The 14,457-nt window shown below is 36.5% G+C and overlaps 1 protein-coding gene across 1 annotated transcript in view; it reads left to right on the plus strand.

Annotated features, from left to right (window-relative positions):
- The window catches only part of VPS13C (vacuolar protein sorting 13 homolog C), a 202,531-nt gene that overhangs the window by 78,755 nt on the left and 109,319 nt on the right, over positions 1 to 14,457 (plus strand). The window contains 9 exon segments of the mRNA XM_029910705.1: positions 314 to 433; positions 1,506 to 1,609; positions 3,943 to 4,110; positions 7,024 to 7,328; positions 8,641 to 8,788; positions 9,470 to 9,578; positions 10,040 to 10,173; positions 12,113 to 12,269; positions 13,735 to 13,814. Of these exon segments, the coding sequence (XP_029766565.1) occupies positions 314 to 433; positions 1,506 to 1,609; positions 3,943 to 4,110; positions 7,024 to 7,328; positions 8,641 to 8,788; positions 9,470 to 9,578; positions 10,040 to 10,173; positions 12,113 to 12,269; positions 13,735 to 13,814 (1,325 nt within the window).

Raw genomic sequence — 14,457 nt, forward strand, 5'->3', positions numbered from 1 at the left:
ACATGTCCTGTAGACTAGATCTGAGCAATTTAAGATTGGTTAATTTGTTCATTGGTCATCTGGAACCCTGTCAAGATTAGCACCACCATTGATGGTATCAGCAATGAAGATGAACCAGAGGCAGCAGTGGTTAGGAGTTCTTAATTTAAAAAAATAACAAGGTTAATCTTAGTGGATGTAGTCCTGTCAACACTGGTTCTCCACTTGTAAGGTTAATTTTGACACTCCCTTTGTCTACTTGACAGAGGCCGAAGAGCTTCAAAGTATATTTAAAAAAAAAAAAAAAGTTATGATATTCTTTGTTTTTACTTAGTAGTGACCAGAACTGCCAAGGATAAGCATGTTATTGACTTCAAGCTGTTTGCCAAGTTGGATGCCTTCTGTTTAAATGTGTGTGATGAAAAGAACAATATTGCTGAAATCAAAATACAAGGTAATGGTTTCTTTAGTAAAGAAAGTGATTACTGGACTTGTTAGTAAATTAGCAGTAGTTTCTTTGATTACTTTTTACCAGGTTATAAAGTATATCTTACCATGAAGGTGTGAACTTGAGTTCTTTCACTTTTTGGGGATCTATTTCTGGTGCCCCAAGTATGTATCCTGAAGCCATCTGGTGCCCCAAGTTTTAATTTTTTAATAATCACACGTGATGTAAAATGTTTCCACTTTATAAAATATAAATAAAGAAAATTTTACTGACATTATCTGTGATGTAACATTAACACTTTCTTAACTGAATAATAACCAACTCTTTAAAAAAGCATTTTTCATCCATAGATCTCAAAGCACTTTACAAAGGAGGTCAACATCATTATTCCCATTTAAAGATAGAGAAACTGAGGCACAGGGCAGGCAGTGACTTGCTCAAGGTGACCTAGCAGGATTAGGACAAAGGCCTCCTGAGTCCCAACACAGTGTTCCTTCCTCTAGACCACACTGCAGCCAAACACATAAATACAGACAGGAGATGAGGAAAGGGACGTGGGGAAGCAGTTCCATTAAACACAGATGTGGGTGGATTGTTGTGATGTTAAGTCAGAATGGAGTTGATACCTTCTCTTGGCAAATAGGAACAGTTGTCCATATACTTTCAGGGGAGGCTTGCGCATGAAGCTAGAGACTCTGTAGCTGGCTGTTAGACTTGTAGTTAAACTTTGTGGTACAATCTGCATTTGCATGAACATAACTGAAAACAAGCAGCATTGGATCTGATTCTGAAGTGCAAAGAATGCACATTTCTATCTGCTGCTGGATAAAACACATTTTTGTTAGTGTCAGTAGCAAGACAAAAAATAGATGCTTGTTTCTCTTCAATACCGGCAATCAACATAGGAACAAAAAATAGCTAATGGCATACATTATGTTTTAAAAATAACAACTTCTTCAGAGTTCTCCGAGGAATTCATTTACTATCTATCATACATAAAACTACTAGACAAATATTTCTGAAGCAAATAATGCTGTTAGGTAATTTGGAGTAGCACTTACCTCTCATTCTCTTGCAGGTGTCGATTCATCGCTCTTCCTTCAGCCAAGTCACACGGTGCTCTTTGCCCGTCTTAAAGACATAATTGTCACAGATGTTGATTCAAGGACTGTTCATAAAAAGGTATAATGCAGGATAAAAGTGTATTGCTATTTTACTTGATCCTTGGTTACTTTTATGTATATAAACCATTTGTGACAGAATAATTCACCCGAATATCTTTAAATGTTTGATTTGCTAAGTTCTAACAAGATAAGATGTTAGAGACACCAGGTGGGTGAGATAATACTTTTTATTGGACCAACTTTTACAAGATATTACCTCACCCACCTTCTCTGTCTATCTTGGGACCAGCACGGCTACGGTAATGCTGCATACAAGATCTGATGTGTAATATGTAGGTGGAACTGTAAAGTATGAAACCACTGGTAATGCTTTTTTTTTTTTTTTTCCAAATGTGTATTAAGTAGTTCAGTGGGGTAGCATTCTCTCCTTCAAGTAGGCTTTACATGCAGGTCTACAGTGGTGAAGGTTTGCAGATCTGCATCGGTGATTCCAGAAATCTAATTGTAGGTGGTATTGATCTTGAATCACAAAAACTTCAATTTGGCACAATAGCCGTTATGATTCATGAGTCCCAATCACCAGAATAGCCAGGGAATATTGCAGGTTTCAATAAAAGTGAAATTGCAGAGTTACATTTGGGCAATTGCATAATGTCCAGTCTTCGTGGCTCAAAATACTGAGTTTCACAGGAAGTAAGTTGACATGAAAACTTATTTAAAGTTTACATCCCTCCCCCTTGCTAACCTAATGGGAAGCATTATCACAAATCAACAGATGGATTTAAGGCTCGCGTTTGGGAGATTTTTATAAAATTTGGATAATTGTATGTTTCCTCAGTCTTGCTACCAGTTTCCTTGTTGCTACTGGACATAACTATAATTATTTCACCTACTGTGGCAATTGTCAGAATTTTACATTTCAGATCATTATGCTGAATTGATTACTGTTTGTACTCCTTTAAATAAAAATAAATAAACATTTAGATAGGAGTGATATTGAGTTGGTTCTTAATATTTTACCTACAAGATTGAAAATTACATGAAAATCCAGCAACATGTTAACTTGCAACTTCTCAAGGAAGAAGATCATGTAGTTCCCAGCAGCCTTATTTGTCTTACTGCATATGGAGTTACATTAAGACATTTAAAGGTGTGGTTAAAACAGTGGAATAATAGAACATTCTAATTGTTTCTCCCCAAACATTGAACTGCAGTGCTATGTTGTCATAGTTGATTGCATTTTCCCACTTTAAAAAAGGAAAAGAAAAAGGGGAGGAAAAAACTGACCAGAGATACCAGATTTATTTGATGAAGGGAAAGTCAAATATATATTCTGATTTTTACTCTGACTGCACATACATGATATTAAAATTAGACTTACTTTTAAATTGTATGCCATAAAGAGCAAAAATTACAAGCATCACAGCTCAGAGTTTGACAGAAGTGTGGGGCTTTTAATGCCTTCTTAATAGTACTGAAGATTCAGAAGACTTTAGAAAAAAAAAGGAAAAAAAAGATTATAATGCAAAACAAGCCCTAGGGGATCAAATTTTGTCTGCAGGTATCAGTCACAAAATATCTGTGCTGCATACGTTGATAAATGAGGAAAATGGTATACTGTGCACAGACAGTATGTTGTCACTATTCCATAACTTTTTGATACTTAACCAGTTACTCTTGGACTTAGAATGCAAATCAATTCCTTATTGATGTTCATGCCAAGATTGAAGATTAAATGAGGACAAATTACTGGATTATTGGAGTGCTGTGTGAATATCTGACAATTAGTTTTAAAATATTTTCGTGATCATAGGTCTGAAATGACAAAGGAATTCTTAACAAATTTCAGAAGAGTTAAAATAAATATCTGTGCTCTAAGAATGAGAAGTTTCAGATGTAAGAATTGTTTATATTGTACCTGTATATTGAATTTTGTATAATTTAAAGGGCTCCTTAATTTTAACTGGAGCATGAAGTGTTTAAATAGACTTTGCGAATGAGCACCCCTCATTTAGCTTGGCTTAACTTCAATATTAAATGAGTTATAGACTATTGCATGCATGTACTGCATTGGAGACAATCACTGAAAAAGCTAAATTACCTCCAGGTGGGCTTAAAATAAAAATATTTTGTGGTTATGAAGACAAACTAGCAGATGGATTTGATATTTGAAAAATGGATGTGCAAATTGTTTTTAACTTGAAATAAAATCTTTTGAGTACCCATTTTAGACTAATGTATTTGCTTTCTCTGCTGTTTACATATTTAGTTTCCTACTTTATTCATAAACATTCAGGAGAGTAATATGAAAAGTAGATTAAAATTTTGTTTTGCATTTACTTGAGAACCGGGAATAGTGATGTGAGGATCCTGTACCTATGTCTTCTCCAGGCTGTCTCTATAGTAGGAGATGAAGTCTTCAGTTTCAACCTGGCACTGTATCCAGATGCTACTGAGGGAGAAGCTTACACTGATATGTCCAAAGTGGATGGCATTGTCTCTCTGAAAGTGGGCTGCATTCAGATAGTTTATCTTCATAAATTCCTCATGTCACTTGTGGTAAGATTGCTGATTGTACCGAATTACCAGTTCATGTTGTTTGAGTACCTTCTCTGTATGAAAGCCACTGGTAGCTTGCAGTTGCCATTACAAAAAGGACAGATTTACTGTTTTAAATACATACTAGGAGGACAAAGGTTAGATAAAAGCATTAATTTGTAGAATAAATTCTTAATTTTAATATATGTTGGATTTAAAAAGATGATGTTGATCTACAAGTGCTTGAAACTCCTTTTACAAAAATGAGACATGGCGTTAATCAGAATTGAAACGTGTTTTTTCTCTCAGCATCACACACGATGACTTAAATTCATCATGCAAAACCCAGCATTATTAGAGATGATCTCTTGCAGTTGATTACCTCTACCATAACCTACAGAAGCTCATGAGACTTATTTCTATTTGCTTTTCTGCTCTTCATAACATTGATGAGTTAAATGTTTTTATCTAGTTTACAGGCTGCAAACTAAGTAGGATGTACTACAAAGCTGATGTCATTATGACCTCTGTTCTCCATATTTCAGAACTGTTTGCTGAAAAATGACTTTTTAAAATGCAGTTAATGAATGTTGTTTATCTTAGCCACATCTTGGGTTTCTTTAGCTGACTTGTGAGCAAAAGAGCAATGTTGCTGTGCCCTGAGGCTAATGAGTTTTGATTCCTTTCATGAAGGCTGGCAATTTGTTGACATAAGAGTGAATCATGCTAAAGAAATAGGTTTGTTACATTTGGATAAATAGCAGAATGGGGACCCCTTCAATCACTGGTGAAAATTGTTAAAATGCCAGTTTAAGCAGGACAAGCTGTTTACACTGTTACTGAATGAGTGTTCTAGAGTGTCCGGTAGCCCCATTCTCTTATCCAGTAGAATCCTCAGTCTGTGATCTCTGGGGTAAGTTTATATTCCAAATTTTTCCTCTTTTGCTTTAACTAATGCACAGCATTATTTTTTGTGTATTCTTTTTACAAGACTTTTACTAGTTAATTTGTGGTACTTCTAATTCTGAATGTCCCAAGAAAATGGAAACACATTCTTTTAGGAGTAATAGAAACCATTGTACCTTTGGTCTGGGCTGAGATGTTCAAAGCTGAATGTCCAGTTTATATTAAAATGATTTGAATGCCCAATTTACATTAAAACTAATGAGACCCAGGTGTCCAAATCATTCAGGTGTCTGTGAAAATACATTAATAGTTTAAGGAAAAATAACTACACTTTTATAAAATTGTGGAATATTGGTATGGGCATGCCTAAGGGGAAAAGATTTATTTTTTGAATCTGGAAATTAGGAAATAACAATTTTGATGAGGAAGAGAGTGACATATCAATTAAATGTGTACAATACAATGTTATTGCTGAATTATCCCCTAGCATATCCATGTATCTTCCTTTAGTAAAACCTTAAACACATGTGTATTCTCACTCTATCGATCACAGATATTATTAAATCTAAAATTATTAGAATTGCCAGTATTTTTTTTATATTCCTTTTGGGAAGACTCTGAAGAAGCCATCATTTACTAGATTTGTTAAGCAAACTAGAGGAAAGAGCATAAAGCTTAATATTTTTAATTTAGCTTTCAGTTTCACAAAGTTATCTCTATTGTTGCCTGTGTCTGTTTTTCAAATTTTCTGTATTAATGTTAACATTATTCACTATCTATCCACGCATTGATTTCTTGTTGTGAAAGTGGCACGAAAAAGGGGTGTTTGGCTTGTCTTCTCCCAGTAAGACTGGTAGGTGCTAGTGAAAATATAATTTATTTTGTGCCAGGCTGCACCTTTTTCTCTCCTCTCAGCAGACATGCTCCTCAGCTCACTTCTTGCTTTGCTTGAAGAAGCAACTTGTGTCTCTGGCTGAGGTGCTATCTTGGCTAGATCGCTGGTTGCCTCAACTTTTAAAGTACCCAGACTTGTCCATAGGAACTTCACCAGGCACATACAGGCCACTTACTTACTTGGTAAAGTCCCAGAAATCCATCCATTGAGGGCCTGGCATCCTAGAATCCTCATTCCTGGTATTCCGAGCTCTCTGTCCATGGACAGGAGACCCATCCTACAAACTCAGGCACTTACTGTCTCTTTTCAAGGGATCTAAACTCTTTTCGTATGGGTTCTGGACGTAACCTCGAAACGTCAGAGAAAGTCTAAAACAGTTTTCTTCCTATTACAATTTCTGCTTTCCACAATAATCAGAAGATTTAGTTCCCACAGTTCTGAAATCGCTAAATTGATTAAGATCCTCTGACAGTCATTCCCATAGAACTCTTAAACTTAATCTAGAGGAGGAAGTCCCACTCTCTCTTTACCCCAGCTCCAGATTTCAAGGAAAAAGAAGAGGCCTGTGGATTACCTCTCTCTGGCAACTTCTGATTTTGCTCTCATTTAGCTTATTACATGGTAGACTCATGATTAACTTAAAGCTTCCACTATATTAGTTGCCACCATGTGAGAAGAAAGAAGATTGCAAGGACTAATCTGTGTGAATTGATTGTACCTGTGGCATTCTTGCTATTGGAGAATCACGTATCTTACCGGTGGTATTTTTCCATGACGTGGTGACATTGATGTAGTTACTCACCATTTAGGTACTGGCTTGAATAGCGATAATGCTACCAGGGAGAGAGAACCAAATGAATAGGCATGTCAAAAAGTCACCAAACTGAAGAGCCGCCTTGTAGGGAATAGGTGATGGAGGTGTAGATGAGTGCAAAAAATGCTTAATTCTGATTGGCAACTTCCTTCCTGATTGACAGATAACAGGACATATCTGATCTGTCAACCCATATTATCTTGCCATGGGAAAAGGTTAACAGATAAGAAACTTGCTTTTAACCATTAGTTATACAATAGAGAGCAGCTAAGCTGTATCTTTTATTTTTTTTCTTTCCACCCCCTTATATTTGTTACAGAACTTTCTGAACAACTTTCAAACAGCAAAGGGGGCACTGAGTGCTGCTACAGTTCAAGCTGCAGAAAAGGCTGCTACCAGCGTGAAAGATCTGGCTCAGAGGAGTTTTCGCCTTTCAATGGATATTCACCTGAAAGCGCCAGTTATAATCATACCTCAGTCTTCAGTGTCCCATAATGCTGTCTTAATAGATCTTGGTTTGATCAGGGTACAAAACAAGTTTAGCCTGGTATCTGCTGAAGGCTGCTTACTTCCTCCAGTCATTGATAAAATGGATGTGCAGCTCACAAAGCTTAAGCTGTCTAGGTATGATAGTTGATTTTACTATCTTGAGCTTGAACTGAAAATTCAACAGTTAATTATTAGTAATTTACCTGCTATGAAGTTATTTAATGCAACTCCTCTGTAGTTTAGAATTCTATGTGATAGAACAAAATATTACTTTTCAAATATTGCTTAAATTAGTTGATGAATTTAGGATAAAAAGGTGTTTGTTTTTTCTATTGTGAAGGTAAGTAAAGCTGTAAATCATTAAATAGTGAGTTGACTGATAACAAAAGGCAGCATTACCTCAAATAGTGTTCTATTTATGAAAATATAAACACACTTCAAGAATGTTTGTATTTGAGCTTTGAGGTGTTTTTTGAAATGTCAGAACAATGAATTAAATGAAATTTAATGTGGATAAATGTAAAGTAGTGCACATTTGGAAAAATAACCCCAACTATACATACAATATGATGGGGGACTAATTTAGCTACAACTAATCAGGAAAAAGATCTTGGAGTCATCGTGGTTAGTTCTCTGAAGACGTCCACGCAGTGTGCAGCGGCAGTCAAAAAAGCAAACAGGATGTTAGGAATCATTAAAAAGGGGATAGAGAATAAGACGGAGAATATATTATTGCCCTTCTATAAATCCATGGTATGCCCACATCTTGAATACTGCATACAGATGTGGTCTCATCTCAAAAAAGATATACTGGCATTAGAAAAGGTTCAGAGAAGGGCAACTAAAATGATTAGGGGTTTGGAACAGATCCCATATGAGGAGAGATTAAAGAGGCTAGGACTTTTCAGCTTGGAAAAGAGGAGACTAAGGGGGGATATGATAGAGGTATATAAAATCATGAGTGATGTGGAGAAAGTGAATAAGGAAAAGTTATTTACTTGTTCCCATAATATAAGAACTAAGGGCCACCAAATGAAATTAATGGGCAGCAGGTTTAAAACAAATAAAAGGAAGTTCTTCTTCACACAGCGCACGGTCAACTTGTGGAACTCCTTGCATGAGGAGGTTGTGAAGGCTAGACTATAACAGGGTTTAATAGAGAACTGGATAAATTCATGGAGGTTAAGTCCATTAATGGCTATTAGGCAGGGATGGGTAAGGAATGGTGTCCCTAGCCTCTGTTTGTCAGAGGGTGGTGATGGACGGCAGGAGAGAGATCACTTGAGCATTACCTGTTAGGTTCACTCCCTCTGGGGCACCTGGCATTCGCCACTGTCAGTAGACAAGATACTGGGCTGGACGGACCTTTGGTCTGACCCAGTACGGCCGTTCTTATGTTCTTAACATATGGTTTGTTTCATATTTTTGTTGGTTGTTTCTTTACTAGGACAATTGTACAGCCTGGTTTTTCACAGCCTGACATTCAGATACTTCATCCTATTAATCTGAATCTGTCTGTGAATCGAAATCTAGCTGCAACTTGGTATCACAAAATTCCTATGTTGGAAATCAAAGGGCATCTTGACACAATGAATGTAAGTATTTTTTTTTTTTTTTTTTTTAAAACACACTACTTTCAGATTGTGTTGTGTTGATAGTGTGAACCTTTACATTGTTGTTAATTCCATGAATATTCTTTGTTTTAAAAAAAAGTTACAGGTTGGTTAAGTCTATGCAGGTTTATTAGGGCCAAGAAGAGACTCATCGTGTTGTGTTAGGTTTAGTTGGAATTAAAAAAAAAAAACAACTTTTAAAAAATATTTTACTGCACAGGAATATTGAACTAAAATGATGTTTTTAAACTGTTAAAGAAAATACACTGTGATCAAGAATGTATATACATTTGTATAAAAAGAAAATCAGATGAGTTTAAATCTCATAACCATCTGCTAGAAAGAACATATTGTAAATAAGACTGAATTCTATTGTAGATAGTCAGATTCCTTTTCACAGTCCTAAAAAGTCTTTACCCCGTAACTTGTGTGTTGTTTTTTTGTTGTTGTTTTGTATTTCTTGGATGGTCACATATAGAGCTGCATTTATGAAAGCCATATTATTGTGGTGTTTGATTCTTTTGAGTGGTACTGCTGAGTGAGACGTGATAAATAAAGAGTAATGTATTCCTGCCATAAAGAGCTGCTTTGCTGATATAGGTGAACAGTAAAAGGAACAGATATACAATTCATTTTTAAAAACATTAAACTGTTACGTTACAGGTTATTTTAAGTCAAGAGGATTTGAATGTTCTGCTTAAAGTATTGACAGAAAACCTTGGTGAAGCAGATGAAATGTTAAATAAAGCAAAACCAATAGTGCAAGAGGAAGGTAAGAGACTTTTTCTTCTGCAATCTTCAATTTTAAATGGGTGTTAGTCTTCATGAAATTTTCAGTGAAAGTGAACAGTTAAATGTAAATGAAAAACAAATCTATCCCTAATTTTTACTACACAATTGTTTGTTCTCTTGCTTTCTTGTCTTATTTATGTGTGTTGATGTTGCTCATATGTAAACATATATTTGAAAGTGAAAATATTGGAAGTAAAAATGAGCAATGTTATTAACTAAAAATCTATGTGGAGTTAGCCAATATTGTCATATTGTGAGAATATTTGTAATCAACAGTGCTTCCTTCTTCCATTCTTTACTGAAAGGCTCAGTTGAAAGAAATTTTGTACATTTTCACTAAAAATCTTTAAATATATAAAATACATAGAATGTGTTTCTTGTGTGAAATGAATTGTAGTAACACTTCTTTGAATGAAATTAACAAATCATTGAAAATGGCAGGAAAAATTAAAGGAACTGAGATACCTCTGTCAACACAGAATGAGAGTACTTCAGGAGAAAGCTTACCTGGTACAACAAAAGTAGCATTACATGAAGATGTAACCAACATGCTCCTTAATTTCGAAATCAAAGAGGTATATATTTAACTGTACAATATCTTGCTTGTGGCTGACTGTGAGGACCAGGTTTTGTATCCCTCTGTGGCTGCTTTGTACCAACCAGGACAGAGTAACCATAAAGCCAGTTCAGCAGGATACTCAGATTGCCCTTGGTTAAGGATATCACTAGTGGGTGGAGCTCACTCAACTCAATGCCAGCTTCCTGGTCCCCAGTGTAGCACCTTTTTTCCCCCAGCGGTTCTTAGTTACCCATCTGTTACGTGCTCAGCCAGTGAAGAAATGTTGGTAAGAGATGGATGCTGCTATAGAAAATAATAATTTCCCTAGGTAATTTTAAATGGACCCAAATCAAATGTAAATACTGGCAACCTTCTGCTTTTGACCTTTAGCAATATCAGAATGTTGTGTGTCAGTCCAAATAAAACCTTGGATTCCAGCAAAGAAATCTTGTGGTATCCAAAATAGTCCCTAGAATTACTGGTTTTTAGAAGAGTTACAAAATGGAAAATAAAAATTCTCATCCTCAAAAAGAAAAGAGCCTCTAAGTTTTTCATTCAGTCAGACTTAATTACATGCTCTGATTCATAATGTACATACTGGCCCAAATTTTCTCCTTTTCTGAGAGGGTGGGGGCAATCCAGGAGCTGTAATCAGCTGCCTGATCTGTATTATGAACCCAATTTGTTTTCCAGAGACTGTCTGAATATGAAATGTTCTGGCTGTGGCCCCAGTTCTGTTGTAAATTGGATCACACTAACGGCTGTATTAACTTGATCCCCTTAGCTCTGGCCACTGTGTGGATATACACTAGCTGAGAATTGACAGAATGCAGATGCCCATGACAGGGTTTGTGGGACAGTTGCCATAGGATCAAGCTGGTCTGCTTTACGCCATCTGAGATTTCACCCTATGCCAGGGATACTCTCCACTGCTTCAGTTAGGGACGGATTAGGTCTCTCTGTGCTTCATGCTGCAAAATGGCCAGAACTGGGGATAGAATCTGGGTCTTAACTCATGATTGTGTTTGGGAATAGGGGATATCTCATTTAAAACATTGTCATTTTGATTATAAGATTGTATGTCCCTCCGAATATTTTTGACTCACTATAATTCTAGTGCTTTCTTGTCTTCATGCCTCTTATCATGCTGCCCCTCTACCTGGAATGGTTTCCTCATAATATTCTAACAAGCACTTTATTATTTTTCATCTAATTCCATTAAACTAACTGCATCCTGCAATGCTTTCTACTACCACATCAATCTCTTACCTAAAATTGCTGTGCTCTGGATCTGGACTCATGGTGGCTTTCCCCCTTAGCTCAGATCATAAGGTGCTGAGGGGTAAGCACTGTGTATTACTGAGATGGGGTACATTGATGGTGTTGTTGAGGTTATTTTTTAATCATCTTGATTCTAACTGGAAGAACAGTTATTTACTTGCACATTCTGTTCATTCAATTGAGGATTTAGATACATTACTCATCTAAAATAGCACATGGTTCACATTAGTGTCAGTTCCCCCCTCCTTGTCCCCAGAGAGGGCAACTTAGTATTTTTCTAAGTGTTCATTTGCTTGTTTTGTGTACAACACTGAACAAAGTCTTACACTAAAGAGTTTATAATATAAAATTGATCTAGATAAGAACAGGAGGTACTGAAAAAGCCAGAGAAAGAGAACCTTTTTCCCTTTTCATACCGTTGCTATAGATTGTAAGTGAAGATTTTTCTGGAGGGATTTTACAGATATAGTGGCTTGGCTGAGTGGAATTTGGAGAACATTACATACATATAGAGAAGTATGGAAAAAGCATAGATACAGGCATGTGTGAGGTAAATAAACAAGGTGTCAAGGCTGTCATTGCTGATGGTGTAGAGTTATGGACATTACAATTACCTGCTATAACCAGTGAATACTTTATTGGAATATAACCTTAATTTATCCCCCCCCCCCCAGGTTGTGGTAACCTTGATGAGACAGGTGCAGAAGGAGGGGCATCCCTTACATATTCTAACTGTGCTGCAGCTTGGAAGCGAAACCAGAATTGGAAACCACGATATGACAGCAACAGCATATCTGAATAAAATTACTTTGAAGTGCCTTGAAATTACTGGTAGGTACATTGTAACTTGGCACTTTGTATATAGTACCCAAACATTATAGCAGTAAGGTTGTACAGTTAAAAATTTTAGCATGCAGAAATGAATTTCTACAGCAACATTAACTTTGTGACATTGTCCTTAGGTAATGGTGCTGCAATAAGTCAGTCTTCAATGGTCTAAGGGCTTGTTTTTGGTGTAAAAGTTAGCTTGAGGTAGTACACTTAAGCCTGTTCAAATGGAGTAACAGCTCCAGTGAGAGCAACCACACTGCAAACCAGCACTTGAGGTACACAGAGTGATTAGATTAGCAGATGATAAATTTTAACTCATGCTGCTGCATCCTCAGCAATTTTGAAGCTTCAACCCTTTAGTCGGGCCAGCTAGCTCAAGCTTGAAGCACCACTTAATTTGAGCTAGATGGTTTTGTGTATGACAGGAGTCTGGTTAAGAACAAAACTCAGGTGATAGCTTGAGCTAAGAACACAATAAAGACAAACTGTCAATTTAATTGTGCAACCTTAATATTATATAGTGTAATAAATATTTGATAGCTGTACTGTTTCCAAAAGCAAATGCTAAAAAATAATTTATCAGCGAAAGTTTCATTTTAATTGTATGACTTCATACTCAGCTAAAGCACTACTCATTAATAGATATATGTTAAGATGAGAACTCCAGCATTTTTTATTGTGTGTTTTTTAAATAAGGAAAAATCCATAAGTAAATTTGAGCCCAAAAGGAAGACTTTTTTTCCCCTAAGGGTGTGTCTACATTGAAAAAAACAAACAAAAAATCAAGCAACCAACAGAAAAACAGCATATGGCAGCAAGTCTCAGAGTCTCGGTCAACTGATTTGGGCTCACACTATGGAGCTAAAAATACACTGTAGATGTTCAGGGTTGGGCTGGAGCCTGGACTCTGGGACCCTCCTCCCTCATGGAGTTTTCAGAGCCTGGGCTCCAGCCGGAGCCTGAAGATCTGCGCTACTATTTTTAGTCCTGTTGCACGAACTTGAGACAGTTTATCTGGGTTCTGAAACTTGCTACTACTGGTCTTTTTTTGCAGTCTTAGATGTATAATTGAAATAACTGAGTAGTGATTCTGACTTTTGCTACAAAGAATGGTATACAATGATGTCATTATGATGATGTAAAAGTAGCAGTGGGAAGATACACATTTTTTCCAAACTGAAATTTTTTCATGGGTTTAACGTAGTATAAAAACGACTAAAACCATTACTTGGATAAAATTACATAAAATATTTATTTTCGTTAGATAGCTCTTGATCTGTGGTCTTTAAACTGAAAATGACTACTTACAATTATTTTCATTATGACCCATTACTTGTTCACTTTCAATAGCTGAGTCGATTAACAGTTAAAGCATTTGCCTGGGGGCTTGCTTCCTTATAAAATGTGTATGTGAGACAGTGTGATTTGAAGTAATATAAATGTATATGTGCCCTTTTGTCTACAGACTCAAAAGGAGATCCTCTTCATATTATTAATTCTTCAGAGGAGACTGGTGAACACCTTCTGAAAATGGAATACATAAAGGTTTTAGTATAATCTTTATTGAAACCTCTGAATTATTTTAACCAGTCTTAAAGCCCTGATCCTGCAAACACACCTGAATTAAACTTCAATCACAGGCAGAAGTATTTGTAGGATTGGGGTCTAAATGATCAAAGTCCTGTGCCAGTTGTCAGTTTTCAAGAATAAAATCTGCATTCTGCTCTTACACTAACAAGCATAGTGCTCACTGATGTGAAGAATCAATATGAAGTAATTCCAATGATTGAATGTATCCTCTCCCATTGGGAACAAGATGTGTCAGATCCTAGTGAGCACCCCTTCCTGGCCACCCACTAGCATTGCTGTGAGGGGAATCCAAGCCTCAAGTGCTTTGGATTCCCAGTGGTGTATTATACTTCTGGAGTCTGAGGAGAGTCTAGCCACTGCCTCAATTTTGGGGTGACTAGATGCACTCTCAAGATGCAAACCTTCTATTTAATAACCTCCTTCGAAGTGTTGGAACTGATTGTCCAGATGCCTAGCCTTCTGAGTGCAGAACAGTAACCCTTCAAATTTCCCAGTGGTTGAACATACCCCTGTCCCAGAACTCAACTCCAAAATTATGAAACTTCTGTCTTACAGTTTAACTCTCTTAGGGGTGTGCAGCTGTTGTGAAGCAGTTAAC

This window comes from Terrapene carolina, unplaced genomic scaffold, assembly GCF_002925995.2.
Source record: "Terrapene carolina triunguis isolate 2854851 unplaced genomic scaffold, T_m_triunguis-2.0 Scaffold67, whole genome shotgun sequence".
NCBI lineage: Eukaryota > Metazoa > Chordata > Testudines > Emydidae > Terrapene > Terrapene triunguis.